General features: G+C 41.7%; 2 protein-coding genes across 6 annotated transcripts; one reads left to right on the top strand and one right to left on the bottom strand.

Annotated features, from left to right (window-relative positions):
* The first annotated feature begins 704 nt into the window (after positions 1-704).
* On the top strand, positions 705-16,222 carry nat10 (N-acetyltransferase 10). 4 transcript variants are annotated; one of them, XM_061774800.1, is made up of 29 exons: positions 705-852; positions 1,325-1,462; positions 1,542-1,633; positions 1,713-1,884; positions 1,980-2,102; positions 2,591-2,652; positions 2,720-2,834; positions 2,915-3,022; positions 3,295-3,428; positions 3,558-3,651; positions 3,731-3,829; positions 3,906-4,042; positions 5,947-6,071; positions 6,156-6,306; positions 6,465-6,561; positions 6,638-6,754; positions 7,694-7,795; positions 7,892-7,966; positions 8,883-8,999; positions 9,417-9,550; positions 9,634-9,682; positions 10,382-10,472; positions 10,546-10,653; positions 10,721-10,893; positions 12,496-12,615; positions 12,862-12,960; positions 14,287-14,360; positions 14,437-14,517; positions 16,008-16,222. In XM_061774800.1, exons 2-29 carry the CDS (start codon positions 1,349-1,351, stop codon positions 16,150-16,152), a joined length of 3,108 nt encoding a protein of 1,035 aa, XP_061630784.1. In that variant the 5' UTR covers positions 705-852; positions 1,325-1,348; the 3' UTR covers positions 16,153-16,222. The 4 variants fall into 4 exon arrangements, with proteins under 4 accessions (XP_061630784.1, XP_061630786.1, XP_061630785.1 ...); XM_061774802.1 differs by having other exon boundaries at positions 731-808; positions 1,328-1,462; XM_061774801.1 differs by having other exon boundaries at positions 731-852; positions 1,328-1,462.
* On the bottom strand, positions 16,220-26,098 carry adal (adenosine deaminase-like). Of its 2 annotated transcripts, XM_061774814.1 has the most exons (12): positions 25,821-26,098; positions 24,198-24,497; positions 22,410-22,471; positions 21,418-21,548; positions 21,289-21,349; positions 21,110-21,197; positions 20,949-21,030; positions 20,751-20,877; positions 19,848-19,928; positions 18,849-18,987; positions 17,387-17,487; positions 16,220-16,632 (listed from the first exon to the last, which is right to left on the bottom strand). In XM_061774814.1, exons 3-12 carry the CDS (start codon positions 22,413-22,415, stop codon positions 16,441-16,443), a joined length of 1,008 nt encoding a protein of 335 aa, XP_061630798.1. In that variant the 5' UTR covers positions 22,416-22,471; positions 24,198-24,497; positions 25,821-26,098; the 3' UTR covers positions 16,220-16,440. The 2 variants fall into 2 exon arrangements, with proteins under 2 accessions (XP_061630798.1, XP_061630797.1); XM_061774813.1 differs by lacking the exons at positions 22,410-22,471; positions 24,198-24,497; positions 25,821-26,098 and adding an exon at positions 21,690-21,866 and having other exon boundaries at positions 16,223-16,632.
* Positions 26,099-26,479: the final 381 nt, after the last annotated feature.

The following is a 26,479-nucleotide window of genomic DNA, read 5'->3' as shown; positions in this document are numbered from 1 at the left end:
GGTATATTATTAGATTCACTATCACATTCCATCTTTATTTACTTTCGTAGCATAGTGTCAGCCAAGGGTCACAACCAGGGTGGGCCGAAGCTTTGGGTGAGAGGTGATGTTCACCCTGGACTGGTCGCCAGTTAATCATATCGACAACCAATTAATTTAACGTGTAGAATGTGAGCGGAAGCTGGAGAAAACCCATCCAATGTCCAAAGGCCCGAGTCAGTCAAGATTCCAATCCAGAACTGTGAGGCAGACTTGAACCACTACAACTGTGCTGCCCTACATGCATTTTGTATTGCATAACTTTATATTTGTATGAATCCACTTCTAGAACTGACTTTGGTAATGCTTGAAAACTTCCCAGTTGAGACTAAATTGGCGCCCCTCGTGGCTGATTGCTACAAATGTAAACCGTTACGTAAATACATATTTTTTTAAAACAAGGACAATTTAATTCTAGTTGTACAAATATTTGACTCCAAAAGTATTTTAGTTCCTTAGGTTTTGTCACTCCGCTGTTGAAACAGTTTTAAATCCAGACGTTTTATTGATCTCAAAAACCTTTCTTTCTTGAACACCATACAAAACGTCCCAGCGTGGAATAACAAAATTATTGTTAGACACGACAATTAAAAAGTAAAAAAAAACTCCACGTGCATTACAAAAAAAAAAAAAAAAGTCGTATGCGGCTGAGACTGAGTAGGACTAACGTCGCGGGAATATTACGTCATATATGGGGTCCTTCATGAAACCCGTCTCGTTCCATGTGAGTTTATCAACAACGTGATGGCAGCCCACGTTTAATGCAAAGGTTCGTTTTTGGGCAATTTTAGGAAGCGTATCGAACAATACAAGGTAACACGGGATATATTGTGTTTATATCTAAACATTGCTTGTGTTGTATGGTTTCACATATTCATTTATTCAGACATGTTACAATTTACTGAATGAAAACTCGTTAACGCTTGCAATGTGATGCAGAAATTTGCAGCCCAATGCTGCCTTAAGATTCTCTTAAATCACATTTGACCACTTCCTTAATTCCTGCTTTTACTTAAGTTTACGTAGCACGACGTCATTTTTAAAATGTTATAGAAATACACTACTACTTTTTTTTTTTTTAAACTTGAAAACACTGTCTTGTTCCAGATTTGCTCCTCTTAGTGCAAACATTTATGAATAGTTTACGTCTTTCTCTTCATTTTTGAGAGTAATGTTAATATATTAGGCTATTTGTTGTTGTTTTTTGTTGAAGTGTGTCAGTTTAATCCGATGTCCCTAAGGTAAGGTACCAAAGTGAGTGTGGTCCCTCTGTGTTGTTTCCCAGTAGGAAAACAAACAAAAATAAAATATGGCAACTGTCCGCAAGAAGGTTGACAACCGCATTCGTGTCCAGATTGAGAATGGAGTTGCCCTGCAGCATCGCACCATGTTTGTGGTGGTGGGAGATCGCGGAAAAGATCAGGTAATGTTCTGATTCTTTAACTGTATTTGGGGTTATTGGCACACAGCAGAATAGCAATTTATTTGGATTTATGGTCCAGGTGGTCATTCTGCATCACATGCTGTCCAAAGCAAGCGTCCGAGCGCGACCGTCTGTTCTGTGGTGCTATAAGAAAGACCTTGGCTTCAGCAGGTGGCTTTTCACATCCTCTTCTGTTATTTCCGACTTGTTTGTCGTTTTTAAACAATTGACTATGCGTGTGTCCAAGCAGCAATCGCAAGAAACGTATGAAGCAGCTGCAGAAGAAAATAAAAACGGGGACATTGAATCTGAATCAGGATGACCCCTTTGAGCTCTTCGTCGCTGCCACTAACATTCGCTACTGTTACTACAATGAGACTCACAAGATACTGGGAAACACTTTTGGCATGTGTGTTTTACAGGCGAGTCAATCTGTGCTAACAGACATTTTCCATATACAGTATCACCCAAATAATGTAAATGGAGATGAGAGCTTTTTGTTTATGTTCTTGCACAGGACTTTGAAGCCCTCACTCCCAACCTCTTAGCCAGAACTGTTGAGACAGTTGAAGGCGGAGGTATTGTGGTCATACTGTTACGGACAGTGAACTCCCTCAAGCAGCTGTACACAATGACCATGGCAAGTGTTTCTGCTTCTCCACACATGGGCAGGATTTAAAGTTCAGTCCGAGTGCACAATTCCTTTTTAATGTGAACTGTATATCAAATTTCTTGACTTTTTCCATGTAGATTATAAGTAAATAAATCCACTGGCAGTTATTAGTATTTGCGCCTCTAATATACCATATTTCCATCATATTATATGATGCAGCTGTTAATGTGGAGGTTGAGCAGATGCGATTGATTGTGTATACGTCACGAGTATACGGTGTATGCGAGAGATGTAAGGGAAGAAGCTTGTTCTTTTGGTGTGGTTACAGTCCGTTTGTTTTTGTTTTCCAAATTGCATCCCTGGCAATTTGAAAATTGCATTCTACTACATCTCGATGTCTGTTTGATTTGTATTCATCGTTCAGGCCTAGTTAAAACACACAAGGACTTTGTCTCCGATAGCTGTCGTTTCATTTGAACCAAGCCGTGTATCATTTTTGTAAACCTTTCTTGCAGGACGTGCACGCTCGCTACAGAACGGAGGCTCATCAGGACGTGGTTGGAAGGTTCAATGAGAGGTAAATGCTGCTCACGTTTTGGGCATTTTACAGCAACTGTAATAGTGTTCCTCTTTTCGATCTGTAGGTTCATCCTGTCCCTTGCCTCTTGCAAGAACTGTGTTGTCATCGACGACCAACTCAACATCCTGCCCATCTCCAGCCACATGGCCAACATCAAGCCAGTGCCGCCAAAGACGCAGGTTCCCGCACTAAGGACGCCGCTCGCTTGTTTGGTGGCTGAGCACTCTTGAACTAAACCTTTTTCTTTATTCTGCTTCAGGATGATGGGTTGTCTCCAAAAGAACAGGAGCTGAAGGACCTCAAGGAGACTCTCCAGGACACTCAGCCAGTAGGCGTGTTGGTGGATAACTGCAGGACCATGGACCAGGTGACAGGCTCTCGATGCGAAATCCATTTAATCAGATGTCCTAAAGTTGAACACATGAATTCAGCCAAAACGTACGAGAGTATTGCAAGACAAGAAAAAAGAAAGAAAGAAAAGCCACAAAAAGCATGCAGAGATAATCCTTTGAGCACTCGAGAGATACTGGGGGCATATGATTCTTGACGATTGTGGTTCAATTCGGAACAGCGCCAAGAGAGTGTCAGAATAGTTTGAATTTGAAGCCTCCCAATATCTAATGACGTGGTCTTTTCTAGGCCAAAGCCGTGCTAAAGTTCATCGAAGCCATCTCTGAGAAGACCCTGAGAAGCACCGTGACTCTGACGGCTGCTCGTGGCCGAGGCAAATCGGCCGCATTGGGGCTGGCCGTCGCAGGAGCTGTGGCCTTTGGGTAGGAATAAACCAATAGAGCACGGAAAGCGGGCAATACTTGGATGGTTAACAAGAAATACATCGCATCAAAATGCTGCTCCAACAACACAATAGGGCAAACTTAACTTAGAACTGATGTTGTTTCCAGCTACTCCAACATCTTTGTAACATCCCCAAGCCCAGACAATCTGCACACCATGTTCGAGTTCATCTTTAAAGGATTCGATGCGCTTCAGTATCAGGTAATGTACATGAGCATCATGTCACTCGTTCATCACTTCTTTATCACCCCGTGCGTCACGTCCTCTTTGTCTCATGCAGGAGCATTTGGACTACGAGATTATACAGTCCCTGAATCCAGAGTTCAACAAAGCGGTCGTGAGGGTGAACATCTTTAAAGAGCACAGGCAGACCATTCAGGTAAATGCAGTTTTCCATATCGGTTCGGAATGTGTGCATTGCTCATATACGCGTACACAAACCTCTTGGTCTCCAGTATATCCATCCGGGTGATGCTGTCAAACTGGGCCAGGCTGAACTTCTGGTGATGGATGAGGCTGCAGCCATCCCATTACCTCTAGTCAAGAACCTGCTCGGACCTTATCTGGTTTTCATGGCCTCCACCATCAATGGGTCAGTACATTTCTGAATATGTTGATCATTTACACAATATATTAGCTACTTGTACGGTGTACAGTTGATGTACTAAGTCTACATACCCCTGTTCAAATTCCTCACTTTTCCCTCCATAAATGTGACCTTTAACATGTACAACTCAATTGATATTTATTAAGCTTTTTGAGAAGTAAAAATAAACAACTGATATTAAGTGGTAGCAGACCCTCTAATAACTGGGATGTAGCGGTGTTCAGAATTAACCAATCACATTCAAACTCATGTTCAATTGAAGTCGGTACACACCACGATTTAAAGTGCCTCTTATTAACCGCAAATCCACTTCAGCTATTCTAGTTGGCTTTTCCTGACATTGATTTGCTTTCTTGCAGAAGCAACGATGTTTTGTGCTAACACTGACTGCTATTTGGAACTGTTCATAATTCCCTCCACCTTTACTTAGACCCTAGTTCCAGTTGAAGCATGATGCCACCACCATGCGTCACTTTAGGTATGGTGTTCTTTTGGTGAAGAGTGTTGTGTTTGTGCCAAACATAACGTTTGGAGTTATGGCCAAAAGGCTCGACCTTAGTTTCAACAGTCCATAACAAAATCTGCCAAATACATGTGTTCTTGTGAACTTTTTGGCCATAATTTGAAAAGGTATGTTTGGTGCAAACACAGCACTGCACATCACTCAAAGAATACCACACCTACAATCAAGATGGAGGGAGTTATGAACAACCTCCTCCTCCTTCGTCTCCTATAAAGTAAACAAAATGTGAGGAAAAGCCTGCGAGAGCATTTGAAGTTTATTTGGGGTTAATCAGGAGCACTTAAAATGGTGTGAGAGTGTGGTGGTCACTTAATAGGAGTTTGAATGTGATTGTTTAATTCTGAACATAGCCACATCCCAGTTACAAGAGGGTGTGAACACTTGTACAACCAGGTTGTTGTTTGATTATATTTCCCCTCATCCATCCATCCATTTTCTACCACTTATCAGAGGTCGGGTCGCGGCGGCAGTAGCTTTAGCAGGGATGCCCAGACTGCCCTCTCCCCAGCCACTTCATCCAGCTCTTCCGTGGGTATCCCGAGGCCTTCCCGGGCCAGCTGAAAGACGTAGTCTTTCCAGCGTGTCCTGGGTCGTCTCCGGGGTCTCCTCCCGGTGGGACGTGCCCGAAACACCTCACCGGGGAGGCGTCTGGGAGGCATCTGAATCAGATGCACCAGCCACCTCATCTGGCTCCTCTCGATGTGGAGGAGCAGCGGCTCTACTCTGAGATCCTCCCGGATGACCGAACGTCTCACCCTATCTCTAAGGGAGAGCCCGGGCACCCTGTGGAGGAAGCTCATTTCGGCCGCTTGTATCCGGGATCTTGTTCTTTCGGTCGTGACCCACAGGTCGTGACCATAGGTGAGGGTAGGAACATGGATCGACCGGTAAATTGAGAGCTTCGCCTTTCGGCTTAGCTCCTTCTTTACCACAACGGACCGATACAAAGTCCGCATCACTGCAGACGCTGCACCGATCGGCCTGTCGATCTCCCGTTCCATTCTTCCCTCACTCGTGAACAAGACCCCAAGATACTTGAACTACTCCACTTGGGGCAGGATCTCATCTTATTGCTGTGTGATATTTCAGTTTTTCTTTTTTAATACATCTGCAAAAATTTCAACTTTTCTTTTCTGTCAATATGAGGTGCTGTTTGTACTTTGAGGGGAAAAAAATAACAAATTATTTTAGCAAATGGCTGCTATATAACAAAGAGTGAAAAATTTAAGGGGGTCTGAATACTTTCCCTACCCCACTGTTTTTTTCATTTATTTTATTATAATTATGTTTCAAGTACAACCCTTATTAGGTTTGGATTGTCCAAATGTGTCTTTCTGAGTTGATTCTTCTTGACCGTGTTGTCCAGCTATGAAGGCACCGGTCGCTCCCTCTCCCTCAAACTGATTCAGCAGTTGAGGCAGCAGAGTGCAGTCAGCCAACAGAAGATGTCAGCCGAGAACAGGAGCATCAGCACAGCCAGGCTAGCAGCGGGTATGTACTGTGCCATACGCTACGGCAGCCATTTTAATGTTCCCATCCGAGTGTCTGTCTGACTTCTCTCGGCTCTCCGTGCAGCTCGCACACTCCATGAAGTAAGCCTGCACGAGTCCATTAGGTACGCACCGGGTGACGCGGTGGAGAAGTGGCTCAATGAGCTGCTCTGCCTGGACTGCTTGAACATTCCTAGACTCATCTCTGGTTGTCCTCTCCCACAAAATTGTGACCTGTATCCTTATTGAAAAGTGCTCATTGATGGCTGTCATGTATTACGGATTCATCAGCTGTTCCACACCCCAGTTGTCAAAAACCTGTTGCTTTCCAGGACTTAGATACTTCATTAATAGAGATGGAATGAGTGTTCTAAACTTAACAACCTGAGTTTAGATATTATGTGAACAGAGACACGCTGTTTTGCTACCACAAGGCATCTGAGGCCTTCCTGCAGAGGCTGATGGCCCTCTATGTGGCATCCCACTACAAGGTGAGACCTTAAGCTGCTTCCAGTCCTTAATTTCTTCTTTTGTTCACCTGATGCGACTCAACATGTTCCCCTCCAGAATTCGCCCAACGACTTGCAGATGTTGTCCGACGCACCGGCCCATCACCTTTTCTGTCTTCTCCCGCCCGTTCCCCCCACACAGAACTCGCTGCCTGAGGTCCTTGCTGTGGTGCAGGTAGTACTTTCAGAAAACATGCAAATAGACCAGAGCAGCATGTCATGTGTGCAGTGTTCCAAGGAAACAATCTTATGTTTATCATAATGATGTGGCTCATGTTTAGTATTACTAGTACAATACTCAAGACCGTGGATGTTAATCCTTGTCGTTTGTGTGTGTTTGTTACCACTAGTTTGTTGAATGTGTAGCGTACATTGGGTTTAAATAAAAAATGTAATTAATGTGGAAAAAGATACAAAGGAAGATAAAACGCCTGCGTTCACTTTCCGGGTTAGTCCGATTTACGCTTTAGCGTTAAAATCAAACTAATTTGTCTCGTAAAGGGGTCCCACCTCACTTTTTATATGTATACAAATTTAGTAGAAAGCGACAACAAACCTTTTATCAGTCTCATAATCTAAAGGTTGCTACGTTTTATGAAATCGAAGTTTTAGATGACAGATGCTTACTTAAACTCAAAACACAACCAAGAGTGGAATTGTATAGGATATTTAATGACATCTACAAGGGATCTATAGGCAAGCGCACAAAAGGGTCAAACTAAAGAAAGAAAATAACACTAATAATGGTAATCGCACAAATCGGCAAAAATTGGCCAGCTTTTTGCCGATTTGAAAGGGGCTAATATCGACTGATAAAATCATCCGTCCCGTTAATTGATCCGACGATTAATTTGTCGGGCCTTACAAAGAACAGTTTTTTCCAACAGTGTAGGAATACATGGTTATACGGTACAGCAAGGCACGCTCAGTTACTGCCGTCATATATTTGTGGCCTACAAGTGTTTTTTATATAAATATTTACTGTAATTCTGACGTTACATCGCCGCAGTAGAAATGGAACTCCTTACGTATCCACTAATATAAAAAATATTCCCACACACACTCCACTAAACATCTTTAGCATTCATCTGATTTATTCCCCGGGAATTTGCAGGTGTCTCTGGAGGGCGAAATATCCCGACAGTCCATCCTCAACAGCCTTTCTAGAGGGAAGAAAGCCTCAGGTGACCTCATTCCATGGACCGTGTCAGAACAGGTGCTCAAAGACGGCGGGATCATAAAGTTGTTTTTTGTTTGGAATTCCTGCACACAAAAGAGCACAAGGAGCGATCATTGATCCTTTTGCCTACAGTTCCAAGATCCAGAGTTTGGTGGCCTGTCTGGAGGCAGAGTGGTGCGGATCGCTGTAAATCCAGACTATCAAGGGGTAAGACGATAGATACAGTGTCAGTTTTCCGTCATGTGATTTACTTTATATCGTAAGAGTGGGCAAACTTAAGTGACCTAGGGTCACATTTGATTTAGAAAAGTGATAGATGTTCCAAATCATCCATAGATGAGGTAAAATAGAAAAGTTCAAATGTATCCATGGAAAAAAATTTCAAATTGTTCATTTAAAAAAAAAAAAAAAAAAAAATATTACCCATTCTCATTTGATTATTCATCCATCCATCCATTTTCCGTACCGCTTATCCCGACAAGGTTCGCGGTCATGCTGGAGCCTATCCCATCTGACTCTGGGGGGGGGGGGGGGGGGGGGTGCCAATCACATGGCACATACAGTCCCCTCCAAAAGTATTGGAACTAAATTAGAGCTGGACCGATATGGTTCTTTCAGGGCCGATACCGATTTATAAGTAGTCAAGGGGCCAGGAACACATATTTTGGAACCCGTATTCAATTGTAGTAAAAAGGACAATATCGCCGTCATAATATTGAAAAGTACAAAGTCTCACACTTCATTTAAATGCCTTTAATCATATGTTTAAAAAAACAACTTTTCCGATTTGCAGCATGTTAAAGGTTTTTATTTTAATTTTTTTTTATATATATATATAATCTTGGGCAACATCTTTGTTTTAAAATTCTAACAAGTGCGGGGAGCACCCACGTTCAGCAACATGACTTGAAATGTTCATCTCTCAATGATCTTTATGTTCAAACAAAAACAGCCTGGTGCAGAAGGACCCCGTCGAACACCTTTGGAATAAATGAGCTACAACATTAGTGACCTAAACAATGAAAAGAGAAAGTCTTCCCAGAAGAGTGGAAGCTGTTCTTCCAGTGTTCTAACACTTAAATCCATACAGTGGATGTAACCACAGAGGCTGTCTGTTCAATAGATGGGCTATGGTTCGCGAGTGCTCCAGCTGCTCCAGATGTACTATGAGGGCAAGTTCCCCACCATGGATGAGAGCACAGACCCCCAGCACAATGAAATCACTACAGTCAGCAGTGAGGTATTTCAGTCAAATGGATTCACATAAAGTACTAATTTAGGGTTGCGAAGGGGTGGAATGTTTCCGGTAAATTTCCATGGGAAGTTAATCTTGGGAATATGTCAAATTGGAAACTTTCCATGGGAGTTCATGTGCTGTAAATATATGGGAGTTAAGGGGAAGTAACTGGAATTGAGGGTCATGTAATGGAAAAGTTATCATTTTCAATCCTAAATGGAAACCTTTAGTTTTGTCATAAGCAGAGATCCATGCAAAATGGGTAGTTCTCCTTGCCCACATGCGAGGGCATTACAGTACCTTTCGTTTTGTAAATTCCCGTGGAAGGTTTCCGTGTTTGAACATTCACAGAATTTTGCAACATGAAAAAAACCAAACAAAAAACGTGATGACCCACAAATGACATGGATGTGGTCTCAGGCCGTCACGCTCCTGGAGGAGGTGGTGACGCCTCGCAAGGAGCTCCCGCCGCTGCTGCTGAAGCTGAGCGAGAGGCGAGCGGAGCGACTGGACTATTTAGGGGTCTCCTACGGACTCACGGCTCAGCTGCTTAAGTGAGAACCCTTCAGTTTGGAAGAAGCACAGCAATGTTGATAGCGATGTTCTTCTGTGAAATGTCATTTTTTTAATCTGACAGATTCTGGAAGAAAGCAGGTTTTACTCCAGTCTACTTGAGACAGACACCTGTAAGTATGGAAAACTAGTCTCTTGTTTACAGTCGGGCGAAATAAATTTGATCCCACGCTGCTAAATTTGCTCACAAAGAAATTAGCAGTCTCCAACTCTCCAGTTTTATGGTTTATTGATTACAGTAAGAGAGATGACATTCCGAATTGAACCAAATTGATGGTAAAACCAGCTCATTCATACTGAGCAGTATTAGGACCGCAGTGAAATAGAACAATTTTAACATTACAAAAATAAAGTCCTAATGTTACAAAAAAATGGCTTGATAATACAAGAACAAAGTCGTTACTGTGTATATAAATGTGTGTATGTGTTTATACAACCCGCATTGAATGGCCAAGACACTTTTTTTGCGACAACCAAGCGATGTATGAAAACAGAGAAAATTTAAATGAAAAAAATTGTCGAAAACCGAAACTTTACGAAAACTAGGGCATACAAAAACTGAGGCTACACTTTATTGTGCACCCTCTTAAAGTTGAAAGTCTACATTTCAATCAGTTTTCCTTCAAATGCATTGTGCTGGTGTACGAAGGCAGAATTCAACTCTGTCATTGTCCAAATAGTTTTGGACCCAGCTGTATTCTACGCTCACTGACATAATCCATCGGAAGGCTAGTTGCATAATTCGTTTTTTTTTAGGCTAGGCAGTGTGCATCTGGTCTGCTGTGTATTCATGTGCATTTGTGCGTCGGAAGAATGACCTGACTGGAGAGCACTCGTGTGTGATGGTGAAGGAGCTGATCAGTGACGAGGAGCAGAGCCAGTGGTTGTCTGCATTTTGGAAAGGTGAACATTCATGCCCTTTTTCTCGTCATCATTTTATTTCATAATCCCCCCTGAGCCTTCTTGCGTGGTTCAGATTTCCGCAGGCGCTTCATGTCCCTACTCTCCTACCAGTTCAGCAGCTTCTCCCCGAGCCTGGCGCTCAGCATCCTGCAGAACAAGAGCGCCAAGGAGGCCGTGAGCGGTAGGTCGACACATGAGCTCTTCGCGGCGTCCTCTTGGAGCTCACTCGTCGCCTCTGCTTTCCACAGCTCTGAGCGCCTCCGAGCTGGCGGTCCACTTCAGCCCGTACGACCTCAAGCGTCTGGAGTTGTACTCACGCAGCATGGTGGACTACCACCTCATCATGGACCTCGTCCCGACCGTGGCGCGCTTGTTCTTCCTCAAGCAGCTGGGTGACGTGTCGCTGTCAGCGGCGCAGTGTGTAAGTCACCGCCTCGCTTTGTAAAGACCACAAATGTGCGCTTCACTATTGACAAATTCATTTGCCCTTGTTCTTCTCGCTTTTTGTGCTCTTTCTGAAACACCATAAAATGCCACCAAAGCTTTCTAAATAGGAAAATGTTAAGGGAGTACAGTGGTACCTCGACTTAACAGTGCCCTGACTTAGGAAGTTTTGGGGATACAAGCCGTCGCTCGGCTAATATTTTTGCGAGCAATGGCTTGAGTTATGAGCTTCAGGCTCTTCACAGCTCCAGAGAAGTGAAAAGAAATGGAGATTGAGTATCAAGGTGGAAGGTCAGTTCACTAACAATCGGTTCACAATAGGGCTGGCTGATTAATCGAAATTTCATCGCGATATTGAAACCATGTGCCAAATGGCACGGTGTGTGTATGTCTTCGTGATGGCGTATCTACTGTTTAAGCTATCCGTGGGGAGATAGGGGACCGACAGTGAATAGTGTAACTAGTGAAATAGTTTATGATTAAATGATAATGTTCTAATCCCCTGTAATAATTATGTGCCGCACAAAGACGAGAGAGAGGCGTTTTAGCGTTGCTTCAGTGTAGACAATGGCAGGCATTGGCCACTTGAGTGCATCTGTGAGCAGGTCACTTAACATGACAAGTATACAGTCATGGTACATACAACAAAATGAACAGTGGATGAAACACACACTATTCCTAAAAAAAAAGCCACACAACAAACAACTGTAATTTATGTAACACCTCATAAAGGGAAAGTCAAGTTTATTTGTATAGCCCTTAATCACAAACGAGTCTGAAAGGGCTTCACAGACCCACAGTGGGAAACAATTTACAACCTGAGGCCTCAGGCTTTGCTGGGATGACGTTAAATTATCCAACCCTACCGTAGTTTACACAACAAATATACCACAAACCATGATCCTTAACACTGAAGTCGCAATTCATACACTTAAAAACATCTTTAAAATGCAGTACTGTACAGTACAGGAACCAGCTGACGGCAAATCACACATCTCTTGCGAGTCTGGTTGTTACGTGTAGTCAAGTAGCCACCTCCAACGCTCTACTTCTGTACTTGAGTGGCGTGTTACAAAAATAACAACATTGAGAAACTAACTTCCCCCTCGGCCTCTGCAGCAGCTAGCCACTAACTTGCTATTGAGCCAGTTGTCGGTTACAGGACCTCAACAAGGTGTGCGTTAACAACAGCTGGTGGGCGGATATCATATTCAGATGATGGATAAATACTGTTGGGTGGATGTTGAAATGCAGTGCGGACTTTTTTTTCTTTTCTTAATCTAACAAATTAGTTCAATGCTGCATTCAAGCTGGCTGTTCACATCCCACCAGAGCCCTCACGACATGAACTCATAATAGGTAAACACGACTCTCTACCTTACAAAATGGACATTAAAACCACTGTAAATTCTCCCAAAGTATAGACGTACTGTAGTGTAAAAGGTATTTTGCCACAAAATTAAAAAAATATAGAATTTGCAGACGTTTTGCCAGGTCAAGGAACCGCAAATATGCGGGGGGTCGACTGTAATCGCTTTGACTTTTGGACGGAGTGTCACGTACGGTTCCTGTTTTCCAGGCAACGCTGTTGGGCATCGGACTGCAACACAAATCGGTGGAGCGGTTGGAAAAGGAGTTGGACCTTCCGAGCTCGCAACTCATGGGCCTCTTCAACCGCCTCGCGCGCAAATTTGTGCAAGTACGTTCACCACAGTCACCAGTCGCTACAGTATGATCTTAAAAGAAAACATAAAACTCACTAGCCAAGTGCTTCAAGCTTTAATTTTAATATCATGGAAAACAGAATTTATTTTGCTCGTTCAATTCAATCAGTATTTTGTGATAACTTTGAAGAGTGAAATATTTTTCATTGTTTTTATCATAGCATATCATCGCGAGGGTTCACTTTATTTTTCATTTATTGAGACCCACCCGTTTGTTGTAGGTTTTTACCAATCTCCAAGAAAAGGCCATCGAAGCAGAGATGGCAACAACAAAAGAGGTCACCATGGAGCCCACTGTCCGAAGCCTTCATGATGATCTGGTAAGGTCACTCTTACAAAGCCTCACAAATATTATAATATTTACGACGGAGCAAGTCAGAACGCGCCGTGGTCTGTCACTAACCTACTCTCATGCGATAGTCAAATCAGAATCAGAATCATCTTTATTTGCCAAGTATGTCCAAAAAACACACAAGGAATTTGTCTCCGGTAGTTGGAGCCTCTCTGGTACGACAACAGACAGTCAATTGACAGAGAACACTTTTGAAACATTAAGAATTACAGTACATAATTTCATGAAAAACACTTTGATCCACCCGTTTTTAATAGCGTTTGTCCTCATCAGGGTGGTGGGCGAGCTGGAGCCTATCTTAAGGCTTCTTGAGACCCGCGCTGACGTCACTGCGGCTGTCCCACGTGTAGTTTGCCTTTATACTCGAGCGCAACCCACGCGCGCATTTTTGAAAGTGTGCTGCAGTTCTCCTCCAAGTCGGGCGTGTCGCTACGGCTGGTATTGGCTAGGACTCCGCAGGGTGGAGTTTCCGCTGCATTTTTTTGGGGCCATTTCCGGTAGCCGTTTTGAACTTTCCTTTCAGTAACAAGGAACAAAGCACCAACAATGGCGACCGCGACAGAACAAATGGACCTAGATGACACGTTTAATTGTGCTGCAAAATCGATCGAGAAGGCGGCGACGTAGATGGTATGTAGAACGGCGGGGCACGCTGGTACGTCATCACAGCATGTGACTAAAACGGACCAATCGCGAGAGATGATCTCCGTGGCGTTCGACGCGCAGCAACTATTTTTGTCGAGTGCGCCGCAAGCTACGCGGAGGTGCTGCGCGGGGCAATTTGGGCGTTGTCGGGCCGCGCGACCGTGGGAGTATAAAGAGGCCTTTAGCTGACCCTTGACAAACAAACCCTTCACACCTGAGGACAATTGAGAGCAGGGGTTGGCAAACATTTGTGCTCAAAGTAGATTTTAAAAACAGACCCAAAAAAAAAAAGTTCAAAAGTATTTTAGTGATAAAATAATTAATTCTGCACATTCATTTAACCAATTATTTAAAAAAATATATATCTGTAAAGATATATTTGTAAAAATTACTTTTTCAGACAAATTAGGGGACATTTCATAATTTAAATAAAACCCCTGATGAGGTGGAAATTACTGCACTAGTAGAACTAGGGCAAAATTATGTACTTGTTGACAACTGCATGGCGGGCTACTAGTACTAGTAGTGACATAAAAATCTACTTGTTAACATCTAGTGCTTCACTAGTAGTACTAGTGCCGTGCAGATGTCAACCCGTTGACAACCGCGTACATTACTGATTTCCAAAAGTGAAAATCTCTTTTGTCAGAACGAGGCAGCAAGGGAGTTTGAGGAGAAACACAAGCGGGATAAAGAGAAAGTGATGGACCTTGACTTAGAAGAGTAAGTGTGGCACATCTCAGCCCGTGTAAGAAATAAGATAGACGTCGACGTGATCATCTAATCCTTGCGTTTCCAGGTACAAAATCCGCGGACATGATGAGGAATGGAACGAGGTGCTGAAGAAAGCCGGGAACACGGCGCTGGTCAGCATTAGAAGGTGCCGTAAGGACCAACACTGTTCGGCCACACTGTCCTTTACACCGCACGGCTCAAGTGACACGATTCAGATATGCGTCGTAGCAACAGCAAATGCATGCAGTCGGATTTCTGCCAATGCGAGTGCAGTGTAAACACGCATATTGGATGCCTCGCCAATGTGACGTTATTGAAGTAGTGATCCCCGTTAATTGCAGGTTTTACGTCCCAGACCTGCATCTATGATGTAGAGAGACCATAAAAAATAGTTTGTCTTTACATACTCCTCCCACACACTCGCTCTTCCCATGTCTGCTTTAACACAAAAACACCCGCTGTAAATCTAAACTAATTTGACGTAAAAATCTGTGAATAATTAACAGCTCCAAAGCACCACTTCTGTCTAAATGGAACTCAACTGACTTCAACATACAGTATATAGTTCTTGGCACCAAGAGCCTACAAGATGGCAGCAAAGCCCTACTTTTGTCTAAATGAAGCTCCTCAATTCATGTCACTGTTGTTCCTTAGCACCAACATGCCACAAGAGGGTGACAAATCACCACTTCTGTCTCAATGAAGCTCTTCACCTCACTAACATAGTTCCTTGGCACCAAGACTCCACTAGATGGTGGCAAAGCATTACCGGTACTTCAGTTTAAATGAAGCTCCACAATTTACCTCAACATCACGCCTGAGCATCAACATGCCACAAGAGGGTGACAAAGCACTACCTCTGTCTAAATGAAACTCCTCAACTCACTAACATCGCTGCTTGGTACCAAGATGCCACAAGATGGTGGGAAAGCACTACATCTGTTTAAATGAAACTCAACTCACTAAAATAGTTCTTTGGTACCAAGACTCCACAAGATGGCGGCAAAGCACTACTTATAAATTAAGCTCCACAATTCACGTCGACATTGTACCTTAGCACCAAGGTGCCACAAGATGGCGCCAATTTTATACTTTTATTGTTTGGCCTTGGCACAAAAACAGCAAATCCTCCATGAATTTTTCAATGACTAAAGCAGGATAGGTTACAAAACAAAAAGTGTGAATGGCCAACTGCAAATATGTGGGGTATCACTATAAAGCCAAAGCATAAACCATTAAATAGGTAAATATGCAAAATTATATGCTTGTCGATCAGGGAAAATAATTGCAGACGATGGCCAGTGGAAGTTACCGTCATTTAAGTCAGTGGGGGAGGAAGAGTCAGCCAAGACCAAATCAAGGCTATGTAACATTTATTAATGTTAATTTGTGTTGTCGCTGCCTGATATTTTGACTCTTGTGGAGTTGTTTACATGCAATTATGTCTGCTCCTAAAGGTTGTTTCAGTAGGAAGGCAGTCATATCGGATATCCGTCATTTGAAATGTACGCGGTTCCAGTAATAATAAAAAAAAAAAAAGAAAAGCAGTCTGATCTAGGAATTAAATCAGAAACAGGCACTTGGACCTGCATCCAGCCTAATGCATGTTGGTGCTTTTCAATCCATTCCCACCAGTGACAATAAGAGGAAACTTGACGCGGGAAACGCTGTGGCGAGCAACGGAGGTCTTCAGCACGGAAAGCAGAAGAAGAAGGACATGCAGCACGGAAAGTTCAAGAAGGACAAACGTGGCAAATTTGGAAAGAAAGTGCTTAAGTGAATATGTGATGTAGTTACTTTTTTGTAATGGACAGAAAAGCGCTTGGCTTTTTTTTTTTTTTTTTTTTTTTAATCACAATAATTGTGCCAAATATAGAAGTGTGTAAGCATGTCTACAGTGTCATCACTTGTTTAAAATTGTGCACCTCAGTGCAAGAGTGTCGAGTGTTTTCACTTTTTGTAATGTTATGATTGCTACAAAGATTTAAAGATGTAAAAGTAAAAATGTAGTCGTTTTCCCTTTTCTATGAAGTGAGGTAAGCGGTTGGACGACGCTAGGCTAAACCTGTCATTTGAGCACATGAGGCTCTAACTGAGTCCACTTTTGCTTGAGCTGCTGCTTCACGGCGTCAGCTGCAAAGATGAAGTCGATGGCCTGCCGGGAGAGCGTCCACAAGGCCTCGCGACCCAGACCGAACGTGGACGCCGCCAGCTGGTATTCCTGAGACAAGTCTGTACTGAACACGCCTTTATCGTCAGTCTGCAGGAGGACAAACGATGAAAAAACATATGTAGCAAAATATTTTGGATATTTGTTTTAAGAAAATGTTTATGCCCTGTGCTCCTAGGAAATCCAGCTCAAATCTGATTTGAAGATTACACTTGCCACTAGTGTGTTAGCATCCCCTCCCCACTCCTTTCTCTGAGGGGCGTGCATACACTCACAGCCAACAATGAGGCGCTCTGTGGCAAAGCGGACTTATTTGAATGTAAAAAAAAAAAAAATTCCAATGCAAATGTACAAAGCAGTATTAGGTCTACAAGGGGGAAAAAAAATAGTTTTAAAGAGTTGTATTTTTAGATTTAGGGAAAACGTCTGACAAAAAGGTAGCAATGAAAATGAAAACTAAATAAAAAAATTGTAAATGTGAATTTTCCCACACAGATGTAACCAGTATCTAGGTCATATTACATTTCCACAAACAATTTTTTTTTATTCTTGGTACAGTGTTTAGCATTTAATTCCTTTGTCAGGCCACATATGACGTCATTCTTTTTATGGATTTAAACAAAAAATGGCTATACAGTATAGCTAGTGATGAAATAATACATATGCATTAAGTGTTGTATGTAAATGGACAGTGATATGTGATGCCACAAACAACATGAAATGAAATGTCTTGCTCCATTCCCAGACTTAGTTGAACTGTATCGCAAAAGGTCAAAAAAGGCAGGTTGAAGGCCAGGGCGCTGCACAGATCATTGCAGCTTGTTTCAAAGATGTCGAAACTTACACAGATGACGCTTGGGTGGCCCATCTGGTACCAGTACTTAAAGTGATGCTGGGAGTAACATGGTACAGTTTGTCCTTTGACGTTTGATGTCAAGCAAAGCTCTGGTGGGGGAAAAGAGGAAATGAAGTGAAATGGTGACATTGTCTCAATTTAGTCACTAAGTGACTTAATGTAAAATCTGGGCCTGTTTAATGGAACACAAAGCCGGTGTACTTGCAGGAAGCCATGACTTACAGTGGGAGGAATAAGTACGTGAACCCACCGGAAGGTTTACATTTCAGTAGAAATTGTTCACAAATGTGCTCTAATCATCTAAATCAGGAACCTCGCAGAACTGCAACAGTTTTGTAAAGAAGAATGGTCCAAAATTAATCCTGATTGTTGTGCACTTCCGATCTGCAACCACGGGAAACGTTTGGTTGAGATTATTGCTGTCAAAGGAGGGTCAGCCAGTTCAGTTATTAAACCCAACGGTTCAATTAGCTTTTTCCTACCTGGCCTGTAAATGTTTACGTTATTTTCTCCAAAAATATTAAAAACATAATTGTTTGTGTGGTATTAGATTAAGAAAAAATATTAGTTTATTCTTGTGATGTAAATGAAGAACAGACCACATTTTAAGGGTTTACGTACAGGTACATTTCAATAAATTTTTTATATATTTATTCTCATTTATGAAGATGACATACTTAAATAAATTGGGCAACAATAGCCTGCAGATGACACTGGACATGATTTATTAGCTGGAAAAGGAAATAGGAACTTAGCCTGAAGCCTCATAAATTTGAGAATAATACATCACGTCTATAGTCAGCTGCTTCTGTTGCACAATTAATTGAGGTATAATAAATGAGGATACATAGATTCTCATTCATTGAAATCTACCTGTACTTTGTCAAGACAACTCTGCGCTACTCGTACAACTTTCATAAAAAGCTTCAGTAGAAACCAGAAGTTTACATACATGAAATAAAATACTATCTGAAATTAAATCAGACTAAACGTTTCCTGTTTTAGGTCAATTTGCCAAAATAATGATTTTTTTTTCTTCATTATTTTCTTCAAACTCAGAAGTTTACATACATTTCATTGCTGGATATTGCCATGGTGTTCATACTTGCGTAGAATTGTTTGAACAGACGAAACGTGGCACCTTCAGGCATCTGGAAATTGCACCCAAGGATGAAACGGACTTGTGCAAGTCCACAATTCCTGATATCTTAATCTAGCTGATTTCTTTTGTCTTTACCATGATGTTACAAAAATGTTTCAGGTGTGCCCCGTTCATACCCGCAGGTATGTGTCTAATTAACTGAAATGTTGTCAATAAACCTATCAAGACACTTCCAAAGTTATGACATCATCATCTGGGTTTTCCCAAATTGTTTAAAGGCACAGTAAGCATACTGTATGTAAACTTCTGGTTTCAACTGCAAATATTCATTGGTCACCAATGCCTTACCCAAAGGGATGTTATTCTTCACCACTTTGTCAACAAGGCTCTGTGATCCGCCGACGTCCGGATGCAGAAAGGTGCCGTGACCGATCCGGTCCGGAGGCAGATTGAGCAGCAGCTCGGACTCCTCCAGCTGAGACGGAACCTGCGACAGTTGGTCAGCACGCTTAATTAGGTGCACCTGGATCATCTAGCCATCCATCTATTCATTACAACACTTATCCTGAGCTGGAGTCCATCCCAGCGGAGACTTTGGGTGAAAGGCGGACTGCGGTACACCCTGGACTGGTCACTCACATGGCACATGCACAAGCATGTTTTCAGCTTTTACGGACAGATACAGTACACATACTTACTCAAAATCCATAATTATGATTGAGCTAATTAAAAAAAAGAAATACAAATCTGATTTAAGAGCAGAATGATTATAGATTTTTATGGACAGATTTATTGTGAAATAAATTGTTATACAGTCTAGGCACTCCTGCTTAAAAGCTTTTTTTTTTTGTGATATAAAACTGAGACAAAGATAAATCATTTAAAAATGTTTTTTCTACCATTGAGACTGATAAACTGAACAAATGAATTGGAAAAAAAAAATAAAATCCAAATGGCAACCACACAACCTGTCAGAATGCCCCAGGGCGGCTGTGGCTACACACGTAGCTTACTACCACCAGGTGTGACTGAGGAGTAAATGAATAATGTGTGCAATTGTAAAGAGTCTTTTGAGTGTCTAAAAGAAAGTGTGATACACAGTAAGTGTAATGCATTATGTATTTATTGAATTAGTTTAAGTCAAAATTTAAGTTGAAAAGTTCCTCGAGCAAAAACACAGTAATCAAGATAATAATGCTCAGTTTTGATTGACACCGTCAACAGCGGTATTCATTGAACAAGGTTTATTATTGTGGTTGTATATTGCAGTTTGTAATATTTTGGTTGTCAATAGGCACATAATGTTCCCAATGCTGCGGCCCGTGAGCGCGTGTTTAATTGTCTTACTTCGGAGAGGTGCAGCGATAACTTAAGTCCGCTGTTCCTGGCTCTCTGTAAGGCAGGAAGCAGGTCTTTACCATGGCCCACCTGAAAAATGACAAGTGAAATTAGTATGGGATATTCCTTTTCCCTTTATCTGCTGCTGTGCCTCCTTAAAATATTGACAAACACATATTGTCGAGTTGCCGTCCACTCAAGAGTTGAAAGCTTCCAGAGTTCCTTTCTAGGCTGTTGCGTCACCACTACCAAAGGTGGGTTGGCCGCACCCCTGTTGCCGTTGTGGTTGCGCTTTGATGCGGGGGGCCTTTTAAAAAAGACACGCTTTCGCTTTATCCCGACTGTGACATGAAATCAGGGGAAACCTTTCCTGTTTTGGGTCAAGTAGGATTACCAAAAATATTTGTTGAATGCCATAATAATGACAGGATGTTTGCCTGTTTTTTGACAAATATAATAAGACAATAGAATCATGGCTAAAAACATTGGCACATTTTTAGCCATGAGTATTTATTTTTCTTTGTTTTTTTTTAATTTCCATTATTTTAATATAGTTATTTTACTTGTTAGTAATTAATTTTCTGGTTGTCCTTTTAATTTATATTTAAAGTTTAGTTTGGGCTATTAAATAACTAGAAAGTTTGAAAATAAATGAATAATCATGTTCATTAAATCGTGATTTCAATATCAATCAAAATCATTGTGATTATTATTTGTTCCCATGATCACCCAGCCCTAGTGTAGCGTCCCCCTTCACATTGCGCAGGTGCACAGGACCTGCGACGCAAACCCAAACAAAAAGTTGGATCATACAGCCAATACCACTCACTATAAATACATTTTTTATGATTTTTTTTTTAACAGCTAATCCATACGAACGGTAAGCACTCCTAATTTAAATGACTGGCGTACCGTCGGATCCCCACTGAGGTCGAGTCCGACCACCAGCCCGTCAGTGGAAAGCATGAAGTCCTCAGCCAGCTTCACCGTTTCCATGGCAACCTCAGTCCCATTCCTGCGATCGATGGCCACTAGGAACCTGCAGCAGAAAGTGGCCACTGAAGCGTCTTTTTCCCCAGGAGGCTATTCATTAGTTCATCTTGTGCCTACCTGACATCAATGTTCACCTCCTCCTCTTTACACTGCTGGATGGCTTTTATGACAGTGTCCACATAGCTGTTTTTTGTCAACCCTCAAAAATGACGACACATTAGTAACATCTTCATTCTCGGAGATGGGGGGTGCGAAACTGTCCATTTAACATCGCAAACCTGTTTTCTTCTCCTCTCTCGGTGTACTCCTGAGCTCTAAATATTTGACACCGTCAGCTGCAAACTCCTTGATTACATCTGCGGCCACCTAGAGTGAAAGGCATTGATCGAACATTTGACATAGTGCATGTATAAAGCATTAAAACAATTTTATTTTGGGACATGAGTCCCGTCCTCACCATCAGGATGTCTTCCTCCGTGTCCACCAACTGATGAATGACCTTGAAGACCTGAAAGCACCTGTCGCACACCACGTTTGAGTCATTAACAGCGATCAAGTCTGGATTATAGCGTACAGGTCTACGTACTCTTCCAAAGTTCTCCGCTGGCCTTTGTCGATGGCCGTCATGTGGTGTTGTATGTTGAGATGTGGCTTTCGCTTCATGAGCTTCTCCATGGTCTGGAAGCTCACCGAGCCGTTGAGGTGAGCGTGCAGCTCCTGGTGGGAGCAAACACAGTGCAGTAGGAAATCCAGCTCAACTTCCATACTTTACAACGGCTTTCAAATGCTTCCCGTAAAAAAAAATAAAAAATAAAAAAAAATTAATAATAATAATAATTGGCGATACATTTGACTCACCACTTTTGGGAGCTCGCGATAAAAGACATCTTCGTCCTTATCCATCGTCAAAAGAACATAAATAGCGGCAAGTTTGTGAGCTCTTTATAGAGTTTAGTGTCCGGAAGACGACGGGCCTGGCTGTGTTTTCAGGACGCATTTGGCCGTGACACAGATTGCAGTGCAGCAGACAAATGAGTTCCCGGGGAGCAAAAGAAATGTTCCGGAAGAGGAATTACAGTAAAATACAAAAATAAAAAAAGTTTGCCCGTGACACAGCCATGTTAAAAAATGATGATACGGTCTTCTGGATTTCTATTTTTTTACGAATTGTTCTTTTCACACGGCAGTAAGTCTAACATGGAAACTATGTATCCATAACAGTGCATGAATAATGTTACATTGATGATTGCAACAGTAGTTCATAATCAGGTGACTCAAATTTTAAAACATTTTGAATACTGAAATGAAAACATTTTGAATACTGTAATTATATTAAACAATAATTAATCAGTATTTTTTAACTTTAAAAAAAATCTAACATTTAATTGAAAATTATGCACCGACAGTAAAACATCTATTTTCAAAAGCGCTTGTCTTCATTAAAGTCATGGGAGAGTTAAAGCCTATCCCAGCTGATTTTGATTAATTGATTGATTGATTGATTGTTTTTCTCCACCCATATTAAAACAAGCATGAATGCATATACAGTATTGAAGGATGAGAGAATTGGAAACCCACCCTCATGCATTCAGTTATGCTGAACAAGCTGCCATCCTCTCCAATCACACTAAGCAGCTTTCCTTGAAGAATAGAGTGGAAAGCAAAAGTGAGCTGGAGTTTCTTGATTCTTATTCACAAATATATTCCGTAATGAACTGTAAATGGAATTTCCTCAGAATGTCGCATGCTTATATAAAACCCCAGTTCCAATGAAGTTGGATAAAAGGATATCGCCACAGTTGGATAAAGGATATCAGCACATGGGCTCAGGAACCCTTCAGAAAACCAATGTCAGTAAATACACTTCGGCGCTACATCCGTAAGTGCGACTTGAAACTCTACTTTGCAAAGCAAAAGCCATTTATCAACAACACCCAGAAACGCCGCCGGCTTCTCTGGGCCCGAGCTCATCTAAGATGGACTGACACAAAGTGGAAAAGTGTTCTGTGGTCCGACGAGTCCACATTTCAAATTGTTTTTGGAAATTGTGGACGTCGTATCCTCTGGGCCAAAGAGGAAAAGAAACATCCAGACTGTTATGGACGCAAAGTTCAAAAGCCAGCATCTGTGATGGTATGGGGCTGTGTTAGTGCCAATGGCATGGGTAACTTACACATCTGTGAAGGCACCATTAATGCTGAAAGGTACATACAGGTTTTGGAGAAATATATGCTGCCATCCAAGCAACGTCTTTTTCATGGAGCCACCTGCTTATTTCAGCAAGACAATGCCAAACCACATTCTGCACGCGTTACAACAGTGTGGCTTCGTAGTAAAAGAGTGCGGGTACTAGACTGGCCTGCCTGCACTTCAGACCTGTCTCCCATTGAAAATGTGTGGCGCATTATGAAGCTTAAAATACAACAACGGAGCTGTACATCAAGCAAGAATGGGAGAGAATTCCACCTCCAAAGCTTCAACAATTCGTGTCCTCAGTCCCCAAACATTTTTTGAATGTTGTTAAAAGAAAAGCTGATGTAACACAGTGGTAAACATGACCCTGTCCCAGCTTTTTTGGAACGTGTTTCAGCCATAAAATTCTAAGTGAATGATTGTTTGCTAAAAACAATAACGTTTATCAGTTTGAACATTAAATATCTTGTATCTTTGTAGTGTATTCAATTAAATATAGGTTGAACATGATTTGCAAATCATTGTATTCTGTTTTTATTTATGTTTAACACAACGTCCCAACTTCATTGGAATTGGGGTTGTAATAGGCTTCAGTTTTGTCCACTGGGCAGCGCGTTTAGTTGCGCAATACCTTGATGGTCTTGAGGCGTCATTGTATCCCGACAGGTGCATATGGCACACCCTGTGACGGATGCAGGATACAATAACAACTCAAGTAGCGCCAGAAGATTGCCGAACCACCTCCAAAAAGCTCCAGTTTTGTCTCATCTGTCCAGCGGACACTCTCCCAGCGACTTTGTGACTTGTGCATTATGGCAAAATCCAGTCTCATCAGTCATCAAGTTATGTCAGTGTCCATTGTGGTGTTTTCTTTCTTTAATGGGAAGGTAGCAACAATTTCGCCAATGTGTATATTTAGAAGTATGGTCTACCAGACATGATATAACATCATTATGGCATAATAGCTTTTCTGTAGAGAGTAGCTACTGTAGCTTCTGCTACTTTGTGCATTGGGCTCCATTACTATAGTATCTGATTTTAGAAAGAGCAAACCAATACTGAAGGAGTTGCATTTAAAAAAAAACAAAAAACAGATATGTATAAGATGTACAAGAGTGTTGGCGTGAATGCTTGTTTCTCAGCCTTCACAGATGAATATTTTAGATTACTTACATTATGACTTTGGCCTCTGCAATTAAAGGCCTGCCCAGCAGCAGCAGCAGCTGCATTTTCCGGCACTTCAGTGCTACTTTAGTCCCTTTGTACTCAGAAAACATGACTTTTGCAAACATCACAACGTTCTCAGTGAACTGTGTGAACGTGTACTCATGAGAGAGCAAAGTGTTCCAGAGGTTTGTTCCCCGCTTTTGCTTTTCTCTGTCAATCCCGACACTGTAGCTTACTCGCCTCCGGACTTTTCCCTTCCAATGCACTTCTGTAACTTGAGGTCCTTGCTGTTCTTCACCCAGCCACCTGTTGGTGAGTCAAAGACAAGAGGTGTGACACAACCACATGCTACTAGGAGTTTGTGTGAGATGTAAAGCACTCGTGAGCCTCACCGTTTAATAAACTGAGCTAGTTCAAAAACCGATGGGCCAAAAATGACCCTGTGGGTGTATGGGTTAAAAAATGTCGGGTCAAAAATGACCCTTTGTTTCTTTTGAGTGACTTTGTAGATGGAGAATGGTGACAGTCCTGTATTTGGCTAAAGCCTTGAAATAAATTAATTTGTATATTATATTTTATTAAGTTACCTCGGTAGTACAGACCAAATCGCCCATTGGCCTGTCAAGGAGGAAAATCGCCGTCGATGTGCTGTGTGCAAGGACCTCAAAACTGAAATGCACTGTGAAAAATGTGCAGTTCCTCTCTGCATCGACAAGATGCAGAACAGATTTTTGGATAAGCAAAGACCCATTGTGTTTTTTTCAGTCGGGACTTTGGCCTTGTGTTCTTGTTTCCATTGGCCAAAGGGTGTTTGTACATTTGAAATCCAGTTCTTAACATGTAACAAATAAAGCAAAACAAAAAACCAACAACATTGTTCAATGTATCTGTGTGGTTGACTGATTATTTTCCTAAATGTAAAATAGTTTGCATTGACAGTGTTTGTTATTGTGATTCTTTGAAATGATCCGCCATAAAACCCAATGGGTCAAATTTGGCCCTAATCCTAAATTAGGGAATAAACGGTTAAAATTGAAAAAGTGGATATTTTGGGGTTCCGTGAACTTATAGCAGTCACTTAATTGATAGTTCATAATTTTCCAAAGAAGAAAAGGGTTTTTGGGTTCTCCAGGGTTAAAGAGAGTAGAGGAGGGGCCTGGAAAGCATCAGCCACATAATCAAATATGGACATATCTAAATCTACCTGCAAACATTTCAATTCCTACCTAATGACACACTTTAGCGGTATTTAGACTTCTTATCCAATATATGGTTATTTGTAATCATTGAACTGTTTACTTTCAAATCTACTTTACTGGGTAATATACAAAGTCTGCAAATATCTATCTCATCGTATAGCCACACCATCAAGTCACTAACATCCTTTTTTCAAAAGTTCCCTCGGCCCTGTCACATTGCACAAGGCTGTCGTTGGTTGTCTGATGTGCACTTGTGGTGTCAAGATCATATCAGCAAGCAACCTGCTGGTGACCCAACAAAGATGCTGAAAAGTACAGGAAGCAAGAAGGAAGACCAACCAAATAAAAAATATATATACAAGATGACCCCACACACACACAAAACACATCTTAATGTTTCAAAATGCTCCAAAGTAAACATTTACCATACCTGGATCTAGTTCAAAGTGACACCAAGCAGTATCTTGTCAAATAGCAACTGTCTGCAGTCCTTATCAGTCAAAGCCCCAAATCTCATCAAGTCCTGACAGGGAAATGTCACAGGTGTCCCCAAAAATCCACAAAACCTGTCAAAGGGTGCGGAGCCTAAACACATACACATGAACTGCAGCTATGATGTGAAACGAAAATGACTTCGGTATGAGGAAAATCTTGGAGACAAAAAGCTGGCACGCTACACCGTGGGTGATAACATACTTTGGTCTCATTTAGTTAGGGGGGGGGGGGGGGGGGGAAGAAAAAAACAAGTCTACACACCCCCTTCAGCCGAGACGTTCAAGCATGCGCAGTAAGGCTCATACATAGAATAATTCAACACTTGGAAAAATACTTTTCAGAGGACAAATTCCCCCTTAAATTCTACTTTAAGAATCATTTCCATTGTTTCTTAACTGTTACATAATATTCTAGAGATGGTGAATTGTGGGTTTTTGTTTGCTGTAAACTATAATCATCAAATTATGCATATATATTAAAACATCATGGAATATTTCAGGGGTGGCACGTTGGTCGACTGGTTAGAGCGTCTGCCTCACAATTCTGAGGACCGGGGTTCAATCCCAACATAAATGGACCGTAAATTGAGAGCTT

The sequence above is a fragment of the Phyllopteryx taeniolatus genome, chromosome 5, assembly GCF_024500385.1.
Source record: "Phyllopteryx taeniolatus isolate TA_2022b chromosome 5, UOR_Ptae_1.2, whole genome shotgun sequence".
NCBI classification, from domain to species: Eukaryota; Metazoa; Chordata; class Actinopteri; order Syngnathiformes; family Syngnathidae; genus Phyllopteryx; species Phyllopteryx taeniolatus.
The sequence above is the reverse complement of the archived record's forward strand: the minus strand, read 5'-3'. Positions and strand labels throughout refer to the sequence as shown.